Raw genomic sequence first — 19,267 nt, 5'->3', positions numbered from 1 at the left:
AGCATGGCAAGTGCTTTCCATGGCAGGAAAAAGATCTGTCTCCCAGAACTAGCATATAGCTCAGTGTTCATTGTGGTACCCAAACCCGATGAGTCTGACAGTTTCTGAAGTGCGATGCTGACTGTTTTATTTCCATTCTTAACCTAACATTCTGGATTTCCATCTAGCCTTACATATGAGTTTGAATTGTATGCGTTCTCCCATCTGTGTGAGTAGAAAGGATGTAGCACATGGTGAACTTCCCTCTCAGAGTACCCTAAAAATGTGCCATCCTAGAACCACTTTGGTTTCTATTTTGGCATTTTAAAAGCCAACAGGTCTCTCCCCCAGAAAAGACCTAATACAAAAGTGCTAAGAAAAATGTATTTCGAATGATGTGCAGATTCTCATGAGAAAACCTTGGGCTTGACCAGAAGTGCAATTCTGCACTGAAATTGTGGTGTGGAACGGAGTGAGAGATCAAATTCTGATACTCTTCTGAAGACCTTAAAAAAAAAAAGGGGGGGGGGGGGGGGGCAGGGGGGGGGAGTGGAATCTAAAACCTTCCAAGCAGCAAAGATATGTAGAAGTCCAAGGTAGTCTAGTTCTTTTTCTGGAAAGCACCAACACTTTCATAGCACCAGCCTCGATAAGTTCAAATGAATATGTGAACTCACAGTATTAGCCATTATAGCATTTGATAAGTAGAATTATTCCCATAATATGGGTGTAATAATTATGCTTGATATACTCGCACGTGTGTATATACGTGTGTATGTTGTGCAGTTTGGCTAAATTAAACATTCACATACTCCCATGTTTGCTTTTTACAAGTAAATCATTCCTCTTCCATACTGAGTCAATAGACTACTGTGATGGAAAGCATATATGGTAGTAAGTTTAGGTAGCTAATATTAAGACCAAAATGAAGGTGAAATGATTTTAATCTTGATGTAATTATTTAACTTTCTTATCATCCCTGTTTCCGAAGGCGATCTGGACTGTCACCTTTACAGTAATCGGCTAATAAATCCTCATGATTGTTACACCTTTATGCATAGCAGTAATCTGAACAAATTGGCTGCTGACAGCTGCAATAAATTGCCAAGAATGAGTGCTGTCAGAGAACAAGTTGTTTCTGTGAACATACAGGATAAGTAAATCCCATATCATGCAGTTTTTATTCAGCTGAAGTTATGTGCAGTCCAGTACAGCAGGATTTATAGCATTATTTAATTGGTATGAAAAGTGCATGTTTATTTTTAAAATGACATTGATCTTACTCATATTTTATGCCAGGAGATTACTGTTGACTTTATCTATATGTTTTCATCAGAAATTTTTCAACATTTATAAATATAAATGTTACTGTCTTTTTTTCCTATCTGGTGCAAAAGAAGACGACCTTGTGTATTATGTTTTCATTAGAGCTGTGTATTAATTATATCTGTAGAAAACTGAAAGTCCTGTAGTCTGAATACTGCCATTATACTGCAATTCAGCCTGTTTGTGTGTGTATATGGGTACACACTGTATAGTATTTGTTTAATTTTGTCTTGTTAGAATAGATGCTATGAAAACCAAAAGTTAAAACACTGAAAATTAAGTATTTACATTTTTAACATCTAATCTGTTAGATTTGGTCTAAYAATTTTTTCATAATAATAAAGCTGTAGAGCTTTTTTAGGGCTGCACATAAATAGAAGCAATGTGAGAACTATACTGCTTCATTATTGTCTGAAAGCACGATGTACATCACTCAAAGTTCTAAACTAAAGGAGATTATTTTAAAAAAATATTTATATCTGAGTTCAGATTTGTATAATTTCACTATGGGAGACTGAATGTTACCAGCAAAGAGCTGAGTCGTGCTCTTAAGCTGTGTATCAGTTCTCCAACATGCGTGTGAAGTCAAGTGAAGGACACTAAATATGCTATTGCTAATGTTTCTTTGTAGGTCTGTTTTCTAGAGCTGCCTGTGGAGATGAAATTTTAGTAAAACACTGATAGTATTTTTTTTTTTTTTTTTGTTAATATTGTTGCCTGGTGAAGAATTTTTGAGTAGTAGTTGTGAAGGTCTGTGTGCAGCCTTTATGTTGGAATCACTAAATGCAGAAGTTTTATCAACTTACAATATTTTATTATGGTGGTATTTCAAATACTTTTTCGCATGTGATTTGAAGATTTCCGCATCCCAAGGCAACTTTGGAAAGACAAATTATTTTTTTTTGAAGCTGAAAATCTGATAGATAATATCCTGTTGTGATTTGGATTTTGAGCTGTGTGCACATGAGTTACACAGTAGTTCTGTGTAAACACAGACAAGCATGTAACGAACAGCTTGTGTGTATAATAGTTTGTTGATTATACTTGATGACTGAAGTGAAATTATTGCAGATGCAAGTCTCTGTGTAAAATGAAGATTTTGCCAGGAGCATTAACATCTAAAAATGGTACTGGCAGGCCTGCCACGTTGACAAATCCTGTGATGTGCTGAGCCATCTCCATTTCTGATTGTTTTCAAAGAGAGCTAGATGCAAATAGTAYGTCTCAAAATTTGGCCTTCAGATTTTCCAAGCCATATTTATTCCATCTCTGCACATTTTAACTGTTTCTAATAATGACACAGCTACTTCATTAGAATGTAAAAAAGGGTCAGTTTTAGCTCACTAATCTTCATTAGTTTTGTGCTATCAGATATGTTATTCTTGACAACTTTTGTTAAAGTTGTTGTCATAATTTTGCAGAATTGCTAGAATTCCTTCATTTATTAGTTTCAGACATAGAKTACTGTGCACAAACCGGATTATATTTATAGATGCGTCTTGTGACCCTCTTTCTCCTGCTCAGCTGAGTCCTCGTCTCCAAGTCTTTGAGAGCCCTCTTGGTTTTTAGTCTGTCACCTCTGTAAAGACTTAAGAAAGAACCAACCCACTTCTCTTGAGAGAACTAAGGCCCTTCGTTGTGTGGAGTCTGCAATTTTATTTCTTTCTCATTATCTTTATGCTTATAAATGCCACTCTCAAATTGAGTTCTTCCAAGAACCTCGCATTATTATAGTCTGTCTTTTTGAGCCATATCTGTCAGTGCCTTGCAGAATTTTCCCTCACCATTTGTTTTTTGGTTTTACTGGAACGTTGTACAGTGGGTATCCGTGAAGGATATGGAGTCTCACAAACTGTAGCAGTTCGTGCTTCACTTCTGATGTACGTCCAGCTCTGTTCTAATTGCAGAATTGCACAGTTCCCTTTCCTTGGCATCCTTTGGAGCGGCATGGACCTGGATTGTAGTGGAGTTAAAAGGCTGTCGTCTTAAACAAGTCGYGATGATAATTAAGTTGCCTGGGTTGTAGCCAAGTGGTGCTTTTCTGTCCCTATCACTTAGGATTGTGCCAATTCCTCTTTTATGCTTTATTTTGTCATGTGAGAAAATGATCTAGCTATCGGCTGTCTCTCCCTTGCCTGGCCACCTGGCTTTTAAGAGGCCTGCTATGTCATGTTGCTACCTTTGTAAGCCATTCATTAGCAAAGATATTTCACCAGGGTGCCAAAGTGGTCTTACATTCCCAGTTCTGTTAGAACTAGAGAGGGAGGTGATTTTTACCTCTTACACATGCTGATCGTAAAATACTACATATAGTTCTGGTTTCCACCCTTTAAAAAGGTTGCAGGAAAATCTCACTGGATCAGAAAAGTTACAAAAAGTCATTTGAGGGCTGTAGAAAATGTGTTCCAAGGGAAAAAAAATATAGGGAGCTGAATCTGTTTAACATATCAAAAAGAAGATCAAGAAGAGATATGATTATGGTATATGAGTACCTTCACTAGAACAAGATATGGGGTGCTAAAGGCTTTTTTTTCTTTTTTAACCTAGTAGAGAGAGGCATAAAAAGAACCTAAGGCCAGATATATTCAATATATTCAAATTGGAGATAAATCAGGAATATATTTCTAATGGTGTGGGTGATTAACACATTGAACACATTTTCAAAGGAAGTGGTGGATTCCCCTTAAATCTTAAAATCTTCCGTTCTGGAAGCTGTACCATGTTTCTGCAGCTACTTACTATAATACTTCAGCATGTGAGCTTGAGGAGCTTACATGATTTTTCTCCTTTATAATGTATCAAGACCTAAATATCTATATCAAACCTGGTGCCTGACAGTGTTCATGTGCCGAGCTGGTATTAGGGAGGACGTATATTTGGTTCTCTTTCTGAATCTGTCAGCTAGACAGAGCAATTTTTCCGTTGTTCCTTCTTAGAATTTGTCATGCTGTCAGACATGTGCTCTGAAAGGACCATGCAGTGTGCAGGTAGGCTCAGTAGCAGAATAATGCAAAATACTGAAACTAAATACTCACTAAAAATTAATATTCACTGAAATGTGATTTATAGCTCTGCTTAAAAATCCATCTGTAGAGTTAACAGCTGCTCTTGCTATAATTCCTCATACTGATCCGTCTTCAGCAGTGAATTGCTTTGACCGGCAGCATGTGAGTAGCAATTCTATACGAAACTGAATGCTCCCAAAATCACTACTGTCTCCTGTTTTCAATAAGATTTGGGTCATAGGCAAGCCATAGCCTTCTCAAAATGGCTATGATTTTTCATGGTCTTTAGCTGAGGATGCGAGACAGGTTTCTACCACCACCTGCTTGTTCTGCACCACTTTCTGGTAACATGCAAGTTCGCCTTCATACTCAAGACATCTTTTTTCTTCATGGAAATAGTTGGAGGTGGCAGATATTTAAGGCCATATTTTAAAGGAGAGGAGTCTGTGGCTGCAGCTGTGCTCTGTCCTACAGAGGCTTTATGAAAGTAGTCAGCTTCTCCAGAAGTGTCTACTTTATGAAAGTTTTGCAGTTACAAAAAATAAGTATAATACATTTTAAGTCATTATATCCAYGTGGACTCATCAAAGAGTGGAGATGGGAATGGAAAAATGGTAAACTGCCTGACTTTTATTTGAAATATCACTTCTCTTTTGTAGTTTTCTTTGTCAAGTTGTTGTTGGGGCAGAAAGGTCAAGAGGCAGTGGAAGGTATCTTTAAAAAGCAGTGTAATCACCCTGTTTTCACTTCCCATGGAAGCTTCAAGGTGTCTGCAATCTGTTCTGCTGCAAAAGTTTTTTTTTTTTTTTTCTCTCTCTCTCTGGGGAAAGCAAAATTATGAGCCATGTTTTGTATCTGTATAACTTCAGAAAATTCACAGTAATATTTATTTTACGAGATCAAACATACTTGTGACAAAGGGACAGAAATGTCAACTACACAACAGTTGCCGTTGCTGCATAATCACAAGCCCTTTACCACTAAGTTTTTAGGTGTATTTTCTGCTTTAAAGACTAGGATACTACCTATAAAAGTCAGCATTGCTATTGCTTCAAAGTTCAAAATATTTCTTCCTTAAAAGTGAGGGGGGAATATTGAGTCCATCATCTCAGCTATGTATGACTTCATATGTAGCATTTTCCATCTCTATCTTGATTATAAAACAATGTCTTGTCAGCTTGAACTTTCTGAAACTGTTTTATTTTTAAGTATTTTATGAATTCCAATTTTTGTGAGGAAATTTAATCCATAAAATAATTTTGTGGCTTTCTACAATTGATGATAGAGGTTGTTTTGGGACAGGATTAGTGCTTAGGCTCACTGTAAATAGATTTCCATGGATGTTACTGTCCCATGCAAAGATCTGGTGAGAGCAAGCAGTAAAACTAACCAAAGAACTCTATTTTTTTTTATGGGAAAATTTGGTGAAAGAGCAAACTATTCCTCCCCTTTCCCTCCCCACCCCCCCCAGGAGAAAGCCTATAGTAACGGGAAAATCACAATTTTTCCTTTAGTGTCTGTGWATTGGAGTGTTTGCTCTTTGGACTGAAGTGCGTGCGCCACCGAGGCGCTTGCCTCGGGACGAATGCTCCTCGAGCCCCCGCATCCTCCACGAGTTAGGCACATGCAGGCTGCATCTCCTAGGAGGTGCTGCCTCCCCCCCCAGAGCAGGGGACGTAGTACAGGATGAGAGATGTGCTTTCACCTAACGTTTTAAGGATAGTGAGACACTTAGTCTAGATTTCCATTAAGCGCAGTGGTGACATTTCTTAATGGAATAATCTCGGTTTTTCATCAAATTATTTGAGGGATGTTTGGAGGATGTTTTCCTGTAAAATGAGTAAGGCTTTTCTGTGCGAAAGTTTTCAGATCACTCCCTACCCACRTTGTATGGTTTCAGGAAATAGCAAAGTAGTGACTGATTGTTCACGAAAATCTATCAAGCAGGATAGAGACATAGTGCATATTTTAGATATGGTGCAATTAGGATTTCCTTTTATATATAGCTATAGGAAAAGTGCGTGGACTACAGGTAAATTTGGATTGTCAGGTTGGCAGTTTTCTCCTTTTAATCTCAAAACTGAATAATAGTGTGGATTACTCATGTTGCAAAGAGTACTGTAACTTCAGGAATTTAAGAAGTTGGAGCTTGTAGTTCTGATATAATCATTGTATTTTTACACTCAATATTTTTGAGGAAGCTATCTACATGCATGTACCATTTTTTTTGGTTGGAGTGGCGGTGGCTTTTGTTTTTCCTTTTTGGGAAGGTTTGGACTACTTCATAAAGACTTAATTATTTTACTGACTTTAAGAGTATTTAAACTGATTCTTTTAAGGATTATTTGTCAAGACAGCAGTATTGTTCCAGAAAGGTATTTTTGAGGTGTGTCTATTTTGAAATAAACTGTTGAAGAATATTTAACACTAAGGGCTTGCTGCTTAACCTACTCCACCTTTGAATGCTTGATATACATCATTTACTGTCTTAAGGAGAGCTATATATTCCTCACTGCAGCCTAAGCAAAAATTTTACAGCCTATACATACGTACTGAACTTGTGTTGACCATGAGTCTACACTGACAGCAACAACTTCAGCCTTTCCTTACTCGTTTCATTTCTAACTCGTTACCATCCAAAGAGTTTGAAATAAAAGGTAAGCATTAAACTCAGAAAGCTCTATCAGTTAGAAAATTTTTTCTTTGTGAAATAATTGAACCTTGCAACTATGAGATTTGCAGTAGTTTAATTTTGACAACTACACAACAAACAATAAATGTTAAAAAAAATAAAAAATCCTGTAGCGAATCTAATCTGCTTGTGATAGCACAGTGCCCATTTTATGAGGCCACATTTATTCCCATAATTGGCTATTTCATGTCCTTAAATGCCTATTTATTCATGTCTGCCACCTTTTTCTCAGTTTATTGGCCCTGCGGTCACCACATTATCTTTCTCTTCAAAATCAATTGACATTTTATAAAAAGGAATTTGCTAGATATTTAGCTTAGTGAGAGTAGCATACAGAATGCATGCTTGTCACATTAAATAATTGATGTTAAAACTAGAGCATTCTGTGAGCTAACCCTATGTGAAATATACTTGTTTACTTTGTTTCTTTGTTTCATTTTTGTTTTCATGGGGTGATTAATTGGCAAAATATTAATAGAGAAGACTGTAAGTAGCAGGAGGCTGTATTGTAAACGGTGCTTTTTCACAGAAATTCTTACAAGGTGCGAAATTTCTTTTGAAACAATTGTTGAATTTCTGGACATGTTCAGAGTTGCAGTCTTAGGAAAGTTTAAACTTATGACATATAGGCATAAAAATATTAAACAAGGTATGCATAATGTAACTACTGACCCTAGGGTATTCATGTTTCAATTAAAAGTTTACGGTCAGCTGTTTGTAAGAAATAATAATTTCCTTTCTGGCTTTCTCTTTCATTTTAAAGATGTGTCAACACTTTCACAGCTATTTCTGCTGGCCTGCATGCCCAGAGCCGTTCTCCATAAGTCCARTGTATGGTGTAGCCACGCAGTGCATGTGCCCATGCAGCCAAAGTTATTCAGGGAAGGATCAAGCAGGGCCAGTTTGCTTCAGCCACTCTGCTCCTGAGAATACAAGTCATCCCTGTTGATTACAAAGTGAGACAACTTGTTATATAGAGAAGTTGGCAGTGTCAAATTTTATACTGGACACCTGCATAAAACTTCGACCCTGAGCCATGCACAGCCTGCTTCAAGAGAGTTTAGCCTTTTGGGTGGCATGCAAGCCTTGTTTTCCCACGTTCAGTCACGYTAACTCCATCACAGTGAAGTCCACACTGTTTTTCTAAAGGAGTACTTTTAATCTTGTTAGATGAATGGTTTCAAAAACAGTCGCCGAACGTTATGCTTAATGTTTATGCAAGAGGAATGATTAAAAAAATAAAATTTGCATCTGAATCTTTTTTTGGGGGGAGGAGGAGGGAGGCTCAAGCAATGGGTTTTAGCTATAACTATCTCTAGAGTCTGTATATTCTTCTAAGTATTTTTATTGTTAACATGCAGCACAGTGAGTTGTTACTATAGAAAACAACAAAAAAGGACAAGTAGGAAGAAGAAAATTAATTTACTTTTTTAATTTTTATTTTTTTATTTTTTTATTTTTTTTTGGATCCAAGTGAAAAGGAAGTAAGCTAATATGCTCTTGTTTGATATTCTGAAGAAACCCACGTGCTGACTGGGAATGTTTGTTTCTAGGTGCCAGGTTGACCTGTCGGCTCTAAGTAAAGAACAAACTCACAARCTGGAGATGCCGCTGGAGGAGGGCGAGGGATGCCTGGTACTGCTGGTCACTCTGACAGCCTCAGCTGCAGTCAGTATCTCTGACCTCTCTGTCAACTCCTTGGAGGACCAGAAAGAGCGAGAGGAAATACTGAAGAGATATGTACGGAGTTCTTTTCTCTTGCCCTTTGGTTGCATAATGCCTTACGGAAGTAGTTAACAAGTATCAGAGAAAAAAAATCTAAACTTTTCCCTCACTCACCCAGGGACAACCATTTAAGCTAGCTATTGATATTTTTGCAGCTGATATAGGTAGCATCAGGAAGTTTACAGACCCTGTTTATCCTGTAAGCTGTTGTTTACATAGTAATTCAGCTATTTTATTTATGTGATAACGAAGTTAGTTTTATTGCCTTACAGACTTCTGATGCTTATTCTTGCCAAGTGCAAAGTAACTGCAGTGTTATTTAGTAACTGTGTAGTTTTTAGTGAGAGTATTCTTACCAGCTGATTTGAAATGCCAACAGTTACTTTTTTATTATGTTTTTTTAAGTGCATAGTAAGGGAAAGAAAGCTCGTTTTTAACTAGGCATTAGGAGTTAGAGCAGTATGTTGTGTTGTGAAAGTGATTGTTTTAAGTAATATTTCCATTTTAAAATATTCTGAAGCAAATTATTTTTATTTCCCAGCATCCTCACATTACACAGTGTCTGTGTAGTTTTATCAAAGCAACAGAGAGGGGAGCTCTTACTCCAGCGTTTATTAATACCTAAATCACTAAACGTAACTGTCTCACTACACATGGGGTGGGGAGGGGGAAAGCTATTTCCACTTAAAATTACAAAGCTTTTATTGTACAATGCTGCCAGGTGTTTAGAAAGGCTTCTCTAGACACTCAGCCATTAAACCAGGCTCTGACTAACAAAGAGCTGCTTAATTTTTTTTTTTAGATTTTAAAATATTCCTATTCCATGACTGACATCCTTTCAATAACTGAATTTAATAAAGATGTACCTTATCAGGCTGTGCAGATAACATGAAGTGCTGGTACTAATGCTGTACAATATTCTTCAAACAGATTAGCAGGATGTGCGCTTCAGCAAATTTATTCTGACTATCTCCACTGAATCAGCTGTCTGCTAATGCTTGTACAACTCATACACCAATAGTGTTATCATAAACACAGTTTAATAGAGGTGACTTAGTGAGGCTAAACATTATATTTCTAAATCAGCTGAGAGCTAAGGTATTGTGCACCATGTCTGAAAAATAATTACAATTAAGAGAATTATTTCACATTCTGGTATCCACCAAGACAGGCTGTSGTTGTCAGAATTGATCTTTATAAATATGATACATTTCTGGTGGATCCATTTTTGAAATGACACACTTTTCTCCACCAAGAGTAACAATACCGTATTTCTGTGGATTATTGTGCGTGATGATACGATGGAAGTCAAGCGATACTGATGGTTTTGATAGTTTAGTAGCAATATAGAAACATGTTATGGCTCTGTATTACTACTCACGTTTCCTAAATTCTCTATTTTTCCTCCCTAATGTAAAGCATAATTATGTGGTTTGAGATTGATCCGTTTCTTACGTACTCATTGCTGTGAGTCTTTTTATTAAAAAGAAAATACAGAAATGTTTTCAAATGCATATATTAATATTTTGGAAAATGTTCATGTTGCAAAAGCAGAAATTTATCGTTACGTGTAATTGGAAATTGTAATATTGATGGTACCTTCTGAGAAACTGCACTATTTTATTAAAATGACCTGTGGATAGCAGCAGAAGGACAACAAAGATTAACAAAATTCAGATAGTATTTTTATCACGGATATTTGGTTTATCTTAGGAATTTACATCTGTACGTCTCTACTGCTACAAAGAAATGATACGCAATTAGCAAGATGTGCTGTTCCCACTCAGTGACTGTATATTGGGGAGGGAGGGTCATCMTCAAAAAGCAAAACAAAACAAAAAAACTAGCCTCCATTTGAGAAACGTATTTTGCACCCTTTCTGCAGCCAAAAACAGTTAATGAGCTGACCTTGCCATCAGATCAAATAGCCTTGGAAAATGACTCTATTACTGTCATTTAACCATTTGTAGCTGAACATCAGAGCCTTACAAATTAAACAGGCATTACTGTTTGAACCATTATTTTACCACAATTGTCTGMAAAGATTAATTCCTTTTGGGGTGAGGAGGGGGGCGCATTAATGGGTACAGACCAAGGGAGATCGTGTGACCTTTTCAGAACGGGTGTGCTGAACCCGCGGTCCCCCTTGTCACAGTTTAAAAACCAGAGGAGCTAGTTTAGAGAAGAAGTTGTTAGCATTCCATTTTTATTATGACATTTCACAGTCATCCGATTTAATGTCCCTTGACCAGATTGTCCACCGTGAGACGATGGGCTTGAAATGTTATTTAGAGCATTGATAAAAGGTGAGCAGTTCTAAGATGACAGCGAGTCATAAGGCTGGTGGTGTGACATTAATTTTCTCCATAACAGAGATGGAATAAGACGTCATGGTGACAAGCTGTCAGTCAGTACTGGCCCCTCAGTGTATCTCGATGCCATAGGATGGGGTATTGCTTCTCCCATAATAGAGCTGAACTGAGATGCTCTCCCTGACAGCTGCTGCTGCAGCCATACAGAAAATATATTATACGGCCTTTCATTAAAAAAATAAAGAGGACTCATCTCCAGAGCATTTCAATCTTTTCCCATCTATTGAGGGCTGAAAAGATTCACTGCAAATCACAGATTCTTCTGCTATGGAAATTTCAGGCTTCAGAAACCGTACAGGTTTGGAGGCCTTCAACAATAATCATAAGAAAGAAGTCAGAATATCATCTGCTAAATCATAAGAAAGAAGTCAGAATATCATCTGCTAAATCATTAAAGTTATGTATTTAGAGTAATGTATTAAAGTAATTTGCTTCTCCCAGAATCTCTATAGTAACATTGTATATTATTTCGCTAGTCTTGACTGTGACAATGTGCAGTAAATGAATCTAAATCAGCTGACTTGCTGAAACTGAAAGTTCAAAAATAGCTATTCTGTGGGGTGTGAATAAAGGTAGTGAAGTGAAATGCAGTAACAATGCCTTTTGGCAGAAAGAGCTTACCAGGATGAAATATGGAGAAAAGAGAAAGGTACAGCGTTGCGGAAAAGGGGCATTTGTTTGCCGTAGTTTGGTTTTTGCTTTGTTTTCCTTTGAGTGGGTTGGTGTTTGTTTCAGTTGCTGGGATACTTAAGTAAAATAGCTTCCAAAAATGATGGCAAGGAAACCCGTTTGGAAATCCCGTCACCTCCATGAGGGTATTAAAGGAGAATTATCTGTATTATGGTAACAGCTCTGATACGAAGCTTCCAAAACTTGATTACTGTAATAAATGAGAGATGGTGCCAACACACATTTGAATCAAAACACCGCTGTTATCTGTAACATCACCTCTGCCACTCTCAGCTTGTAAGTGGAGGGTTGAGTGTGTGCTGATTAAAGTTGACCATCAGTATTTGAAAACCACATTTCAGACGATAGACGTATTAAAAATGATTAAACATTATCCTGTGATAGCATGCTTGCTTATCTTTGTATATATGCAGAGTGTGTGGTAGTACATGTAACTGGATTTCTGCAGTTTAGCATACCAAGGTCAGACCTTCACTGTAAATAGTAAGTAGTCAGTTGAGGCTTGTGAAATTAATATCAGTGTGTGATTTGACCGTTAAAATTATCTTTTTATTAGTAAGACAAGAACACATGTCCAACACCTTAATGAGTATGTTATTTATGAATAGATATGTCCAATTTTCCAACAACTTAACATTTAAAATTACATTCAAGCAGCAACACTGATTTTTCAGAGCAGTAATGTTATTCTGATTTTACTTAAGTCAGCTTTGTTCTCATAACAAAGCTCTGAATTGTTGAGTTGGTTTTTTACCTCATGTTTGCATATTCTGGAAGTCTAGACCGTATTAAAAACAGTGGAAAAGGTTTCACTTGCTTTGCCTGAGAACATTCATAAAGGCCACTGGCATTAAATGTGCCAGTCCAGATTTTAAAATACTTAGGAGTAAAGGTAGTAAGTGCTAACATTTGTGAATAAGACTTGCAAACCCCCTGAGAATGCTACTTTTAGGTTTTTGAGGAAAAAAACAGCAGCAACAGAATGCTATTTCAAAGCAGCTTTCTAAAACTTCATAAGATGAATAAATGCAAGTTGTTACACTCTTTTTGCATATCTTTTAATTTTTTCATTCCATTTTTTAATATACCTGCCTATTGCAGAAATTAATTGTGGACGAAAAGATTTACTTGTAAGAGTTTCTTGCACTTGGATTTCTTAATCTTTTCACATGGGATTATTATGAAAATTAATAAYTTTTTAGTATCCTCTTCTGATTGTTTTTGCTCTTATTGATAGATGTATCGTTCACATAAAATGCTTGCATATGTTGATCAACAAAAAACTAGATGCCCTAAATCATTATTCAGAATATTCTGGAGCCATTGTGAGGGAGATGTGAGGAACATGGATTTCACAAAAGTATTCGGAGAGCAAATATGTGATTGTTCGTATTAATGTTAATATTCTAAATAAGCTGACAGCAYTTAAAATTGTGATATACAGTTGTACAGATAGGTACTATTAGAGGTTTAGCATTAAATTACTAAGATTAGCATTATATTTAGTCGCTTGTGCTCTACTTCTTTCTGAGTAAGTTGAAGTTACAAGAATTAATATTGCTTTCTTTTTCCTTTTTTCCTTTTTTCAGCAGTTTAGAATGATTCTTCTTTTTATTGTTATTTAGAGTCTAATGAGAATGTTCCATAACATAAAGGACGTGGGATTTCTGCAGGTGAAGGTCATCAGAGCCGAAGCATTGATGGCAGCTGATGTCACAGGCAAGAACTCGTTTAGTTTCTGAGATAGTAAATACTACTGTAAAAGACTGGGCATTTTTCAAAATGGAGAAAGGTATTTAAAACAGCAGTTCAACTAAATACCGTTGTCTGTTTGCACAGTCTCATCACCTGCTCATTAAGGAAAAATTCCTCAGACAAACAAACAAAACCTTTGTAAGCAAGGGAGCAAATCATTCTAATGCTAACAGGTCCTTATATAGGTTGTTTTTGAGAAAGGAGAAATACACTGTTTTCTCCATCAGCGGTCCTGCTGCAAAAACATTGCATGAGATGGATATGCAAGATGTCTTTTTCTGGTAGATGCAATATACAAAATTATCAAAATTCAAGCTGGATTCCAGAGGATAAGGCAAGGAAAGATGATAGGCTCATATACTGCTTTAAAGTTGTTGCCAGAATAACCTTTTGGAACTTGCCAAGGCTTTGGCTGCTTTTGGTTTTTTTGTAAGGCTGCTTTTGGTTTCAAATATTTCAAGCGAATGCAAAACTTCTTGTAACTAATGCCTATCTGTTTCGGAAGGGAAATAAGAAAGCACTTTTTAAAATTCTATATTTTAAAATATATAAGCTAAGTGAGTAGCCTAATATTTTGCTTTTTTAAAATAAAGAAAATATTTCAGCCATACTCACTACTTTTCTTCAGAAATACCCAAGTTATCTCCTGAAAGCAAAATGAGCTTGTCCTGTGTCAGAAAATAGCCATCACTGCTGTAGTTAAAAAGAGAAAATACTTAATCTATGCTAATCTTACTGGTTTAACTGCAGTTTGGACATAAATGTTCTGTTACTGGAGCAGATGTAAATTTATAGCAAGTTACTCACTTTTCAATGGTTTTGTGTAGACCAGAGTAAATATTAAATAGGGTTTTTTATTTCTTTTTTAAAAAAGGTAACAGGACAAACGTTTCTTGAAGTTGATCATCCAGTTTTTGGCACGCGGARTAAGAGATTCTGTTTTTGGTGAAGGTTGGAGAAATGCTTCTAAAGATTCCTCACTCTGCTTTGACCTTGTAATCAATGTGGTCTGAACAGAGAGAGAGATTAAGTTATTCAGGGGCAAACGGGRTAATTCAGTCCCTGACCTCGTTCAGGCTTCGACTTTTCCAGATCAACATGTCATTTGTGCTGGTTGAACAAATTTTGGGGGGAAATATGTTTGATTCAATTAAAGATGTAYAGAGCTACCAGAATTTTCAGATGCTGCATTTAGAATAATGTTCAGGAAGACTGGGGAGAACACGCTGTRCCTTCCTCTTTCCTGAATATTTTTTGCTTTAGCAAGAAAAAAGCATTCATACAGTGTAAGTGCTTTTTAAAAAGGCTGTGCCTTTCAAACATTACAGAAATCATTGTATAGCYTGGATGATGGTATTTGGTATTTCAAAAAGAGAGCAAAGGCTTTTTATTAGCTAACATAGTAATTTATAGCTGTTCTTAGTAACCTGTAGACATGTATGGATAATTCATCTTCAGATTAAAAGTTGAATAGCAGTATTTAGAAATTASGCGTAATAAAGTAGTTATTTGGTGATTGTTGATTTGTAATCCTGCCAATAAAGCACATTTTTGAAGATTATATAAATCTTCATCCTCTACATTTATTCAGATGAGTAATACTTATTAGTATGAGTGGAGAGTACTGTCATCGGTGATGTAACTTACGTGATTAAGGATTGCTTAGGTGAGTAAAATCTAAGGACCAGCTTGTTCTTCTTGATATATCATTTTTTCAGAGTTAATTTTTTGCCCTCCCCTGAGTTGGAAAAGCAGCTGAAACACCTGTATGGTACTTGTGTGATTTGCTCTGTTTCCTGTCTGTTGAGCCCATCCCATTTCACTTCCAGGCTTTTTTTCATATGAAGTGATAAATCAAAATTTTTTAGTTTGGGCTGAATGGATTTTAAAAAATCCATAATATTCCGTCATTAAGCATAAGCGGCAAAAGATTTCTATAATCTTTTAAGTAGTCATCAATCTTACTACAGTTGCAAAGACTTTTTTTTCCTTTCAAGAAGTAAAATTTTTCCTTTGTTACCATGCGTTCATTGAGAAGCATTGTAATACTGTATTAACACTGTGTGAATAAAAAGCAATTGAGATGCCTGTTGAATGAAAGAGTAAAAAGCACAAATTACTTTTTAATGAAACCCTCAATTCTTCTCCTTCCCGCAGAAAGCCCGTAGCCTTGTTCAGCTGAATACTGCTACAGTAGGTCACTTCAGTTAAGCCCCTAATAAACTGTTGATAGTTGAGGGTAGTGTTTTCTTCAGTCTCAGTAGCCCAGAGTTGGACAGTGCGCTTCAAATCGTTAAGGTTAATACAGATTAAAAAAAAAAAAAGGAGGGGGGGGGAAAGGGAGGAGAGATTAACGGTGATGGTTAAGGCCTCAGTTTGCAACTCCCACACATACACATGCGTTGAAATAATATTTCAGAGAGCTGTGGGCAGGTTTGCACGGCCTGGGAAAGTGGGCACTACTGCTGCGAAACCTGGGTGCTGTTGAAGTGCACAGTAACCAGGCTTGAAAAATGAAAAATATTTGGGGAAGAAAAGCAAAATAAAACTCTTTGTTCAGCCTGCTTGTAAGGATATCTACAAAAGGGGTAGCCATTGAAGAACTGGAAACTAGCTTTTCCAGCAGGTGCTTGGAGTTTAGCCTGGGTTTCAGGGAGACCTGGAAGAAGGGGCATCTTTCAGGCCTGGGGCTTTTAAAAGAACTGGCTAGTTTATAAGGATGTTTCCCCTGAAATAACAACATCCCTCCAACATACAATTCTTGTCATCAATCAAAAATAATTTTAGGGCTTTCAGCAGTACAAAATTACATTCTTTTGCAGATTGTGATCACASCAAAAGTCGTTTCCTGGAAAAATAAGTATGTTTCATTTTATTTGAAATTATAATCTAAGAAGTGGAATGAATGAATGGAAGGAATACTGAGTGTGYTGTTTACTTTTCCTTTTTTTCCTGGGAAGAAATTTTCATTTAAAWCTTCTATTGTGTTTTAACTATTCAGTGCAATGTTGTTTTTCACATAAAACTGTTGTTGAAAGAAGTTCTATTTTCACTTTGCTCCATTTCTCTTCCACTTGCTTGTGGTTCCCCTGGAAGACGTACAGTCTTCCTGAARACTTCAGCTCTTAGCAAAGCACTGACATTGTAGCATATATGGCTACAGTGAAACTTTAAATGAAGAAATATTCTAGCTGGGTAGTAGAACGTAGAGTATAGTGGATTCGTCGTGTCAGTTGACCTCTCAAATTAATACATACTCTGTTTACCTYCCCCCTATGAGTTCTGGAAAGCAATAAACCTTTCACAAACAAAATAGTGCCAGTGAAAGCAATAGTCAGGTAAAAATGAATTCTTTCTGGAGAAAAGCTGCATATAGGAGGGGCGGGGTAGAAGCCTGCTGTTTTAACAGGTAATGATTGTGCCTCCCTTATTGCTGTAGACACATTCATCTTTTCCCAAAACAAACAAACAAACAAAAAAAACTTGTCACCTTACTGATGGCAGGTTATTGAAGGAAGAAAGCACGATGAGAAAAGATATTACAGGTTTCTACCAACTTCAGTGAAAGTTCTGTTATTTTGAAGAATGATAGTTAGCAACTCAGATTCATTAGTAGAGCAAAATCTAAGCAGCCTGCCTAGAAAAGAATTTGTTTTGCTGTCCGTGGGCTTTAATTAAGATGTGTTCAATTCTAGTCCCCTTGCTGCTTTCTCCCACTGCCCCCCACCCACTTGCTGTGTCACAGACCGGCGATCAGGCGCTTTCAGATGGTCCAGCCCATGACTTTGACCTTCTGCGCGGTCCGGCGTTCCCTGGGGAACCGTTCAGCTCATGAGGTCTGATTTCACACTTCCAGGATGCCTCGGCGCTCCGAACAATGACAGGGAGACAAAGCCCTTTAGAGCGGGCCGCATGGGGACTTGTTTAAATTGGAAACTAGAGAGGAGTCAAGGAACAAGGTTACAGGCTACAGAATAGTGCTTTTAATAAAGAGCTCACAGCTCTGGTTCAGCTCAAAGAGGGCTACCTCTGTACAATTAATTGAGACATTTATCTGGAGCATCTTAGGCCTCTACTTTCTCACAGAAGTACGTGATAAATATCAGCCGAGAGGCAAATGAGATATGCATGAAATGAATTTTTAACACTTTGATTACTGTGTCTCCAGTCTTCATTAGAAGCAGGTTTATTTGTATTTCTGACTTCATTATTAACCAGTTGTCTGTGTTTTTGGGGGTACTGAGATTTCAGAGCCTGGAGTATAAGGCAGGTTTTCTAACAGAGCTCAGTGATCTGTAGATTTACAATCAAAAGCATTTCAGGTTTCATCCTGGTCTCCTCCTCTTAAGGGCAGAAACTAAATACAGAAAATGAGAGAGATTTTTTTTTTCTTTGTGAGTTTTAAATGTGGAATTCAGCCTCTGTTCTAAGGAAATTCCATGTTAAAATTTTGATTAAAGTGGTTGAAAGTAGGGTGAAGATAACAAGATGATTAAGTGTGCAGACTTTGTGATTTTTTTCATAATCTGTTCTACTAAGATATCCTAATACCACATTTGTAAAAAGTCTGTGAAGTTGTTCCTCAGATGTTATCAAGTGTCAGTGATGTAAACAAATGTTAAATTCAGAAAGTTTTAGACATCTATGCATGTAAAGTTGAAGCAATTTAGAGCCCTTTAGAAATATGACTCTAAAGGTAATATGCGCTGTTCATTAGTGCAAGCAAATTTCAATATACAGTTGAATTATCTTCACAAAATAACCAAATCTAGTAGGTGGGCAGTATTTTATAGTGGATAAAAATCTCACTTGATCCTATCTGTGTAGGTACCTGAAGACATCAGTAATTGTTTTTTCAAAAACTTCCATTTCTTTGAAAGAAAACTGTGATTTTAAATTACTGATGGCAAAACTGGGTTTTAAAAACCATTTTTGATTAACTGCCACAGCCAGAATTATGGATCTAACTAAATGATTTGTGTTTAACAACTTGTATGTTTTTTTCCTATATATTTTCTACAGAAGTGAGTCGAACATAATTTTTGCCCTGGATCACCTGATAAGATACCTTGAACGTTCATGAAATTAAACCATTGTGACTTGTTGTTGCGACTTGCAACAACACTGTTAGAAGAGGAATTACCATTTCCATCTTCTAGATGGAGGAGTAGGAGAGGTTAACTGGCTTGGCGAAGGCCCACGGAGCAAGTCCTTGTCAAAGCTGGCATTTGGCTTGGCTCCTGTGCTTAATCCATTAGATAAGGCGGCTTCTCGTGCTATTGAGCCATTCCTGCTTGTGGCCAAAGGTCACCCTGCCTGCGCTGTCGCAGGCAGCTGGCTGGCAGGGAGCTCGGAACAGCGCTAGTGACATTAGTGTCTGCATGAGTGGCACTGCCCCCCAGAGTCATGAACTGGCTGTCTTGTCTTCCCCCCGCCAAATAAAGGCATTTTTTGGCTGTGGGGAGCTAGCTCCATAATGCACAGGAACGGGCAGCAGTCAGGCAGAATCTTAATAACCTATGAAATATTCAAACAATATTGCAGCCTTCATAACCAGGTTGAACTTTGAAGTCGTGACTTTATGAAACTGATTTCACAAACTAGAAGTGGAATTGAATTCTTCTATTAAATTTTTAAACTATCCAAAAAGTTTTATCATCTTTCTGACTGTAGTTCAGTTTTGAGGTGTAATTTGAGTAATGCAAAAATCTGTAATGTTTTGT

General features: G+C 37.0%; 1 protein-coding gene across 1 annotated transcript in view; it reads left to right on the top strand.

Annotated features, from left to right (window-relative positions):
- Window positions 1-19,267, top strand: part of MCTP1 (multiple C2 and transmembrane domain containing 1) — a gene marked incomplete at its 5' end in the record, with an annotated part of 265,870 nt that overhangs the window by 141,426 nt on the left and 105,177 nt on the right. Inside the window, 2 exons of the mRNA XM_085299758.1 lie at window positions 8,556-8,742; window positions 13,415-13,508. Of these exons, the coding sequence (XP_085155884.1) occupies window positions 8,556-8,742; window positions 13,415-13,508 (281 nt within the window). The remainder of the gene's footprint in view (window positions 1-8,555; window positions 8,743-13,414; window positions 13,509-19,267) is intronic.

Source organism: Rhea americana, unplaced genomic scaffold (assembly GCF_003343005.1).
Source record: "Rhea americana isolate MKP2758 unplaced genomic scaffold, rheAme1 scaffold_153, whole genome shotgun sequence".
NCBI lineage: Eukaryota > Metazoa > Chordata > Aves > Rheiformes > Rheidae > Rhea > Rhea americana.
This window is presented reverse-complemented; position numbering and strand designations above follow the sequence as displayed.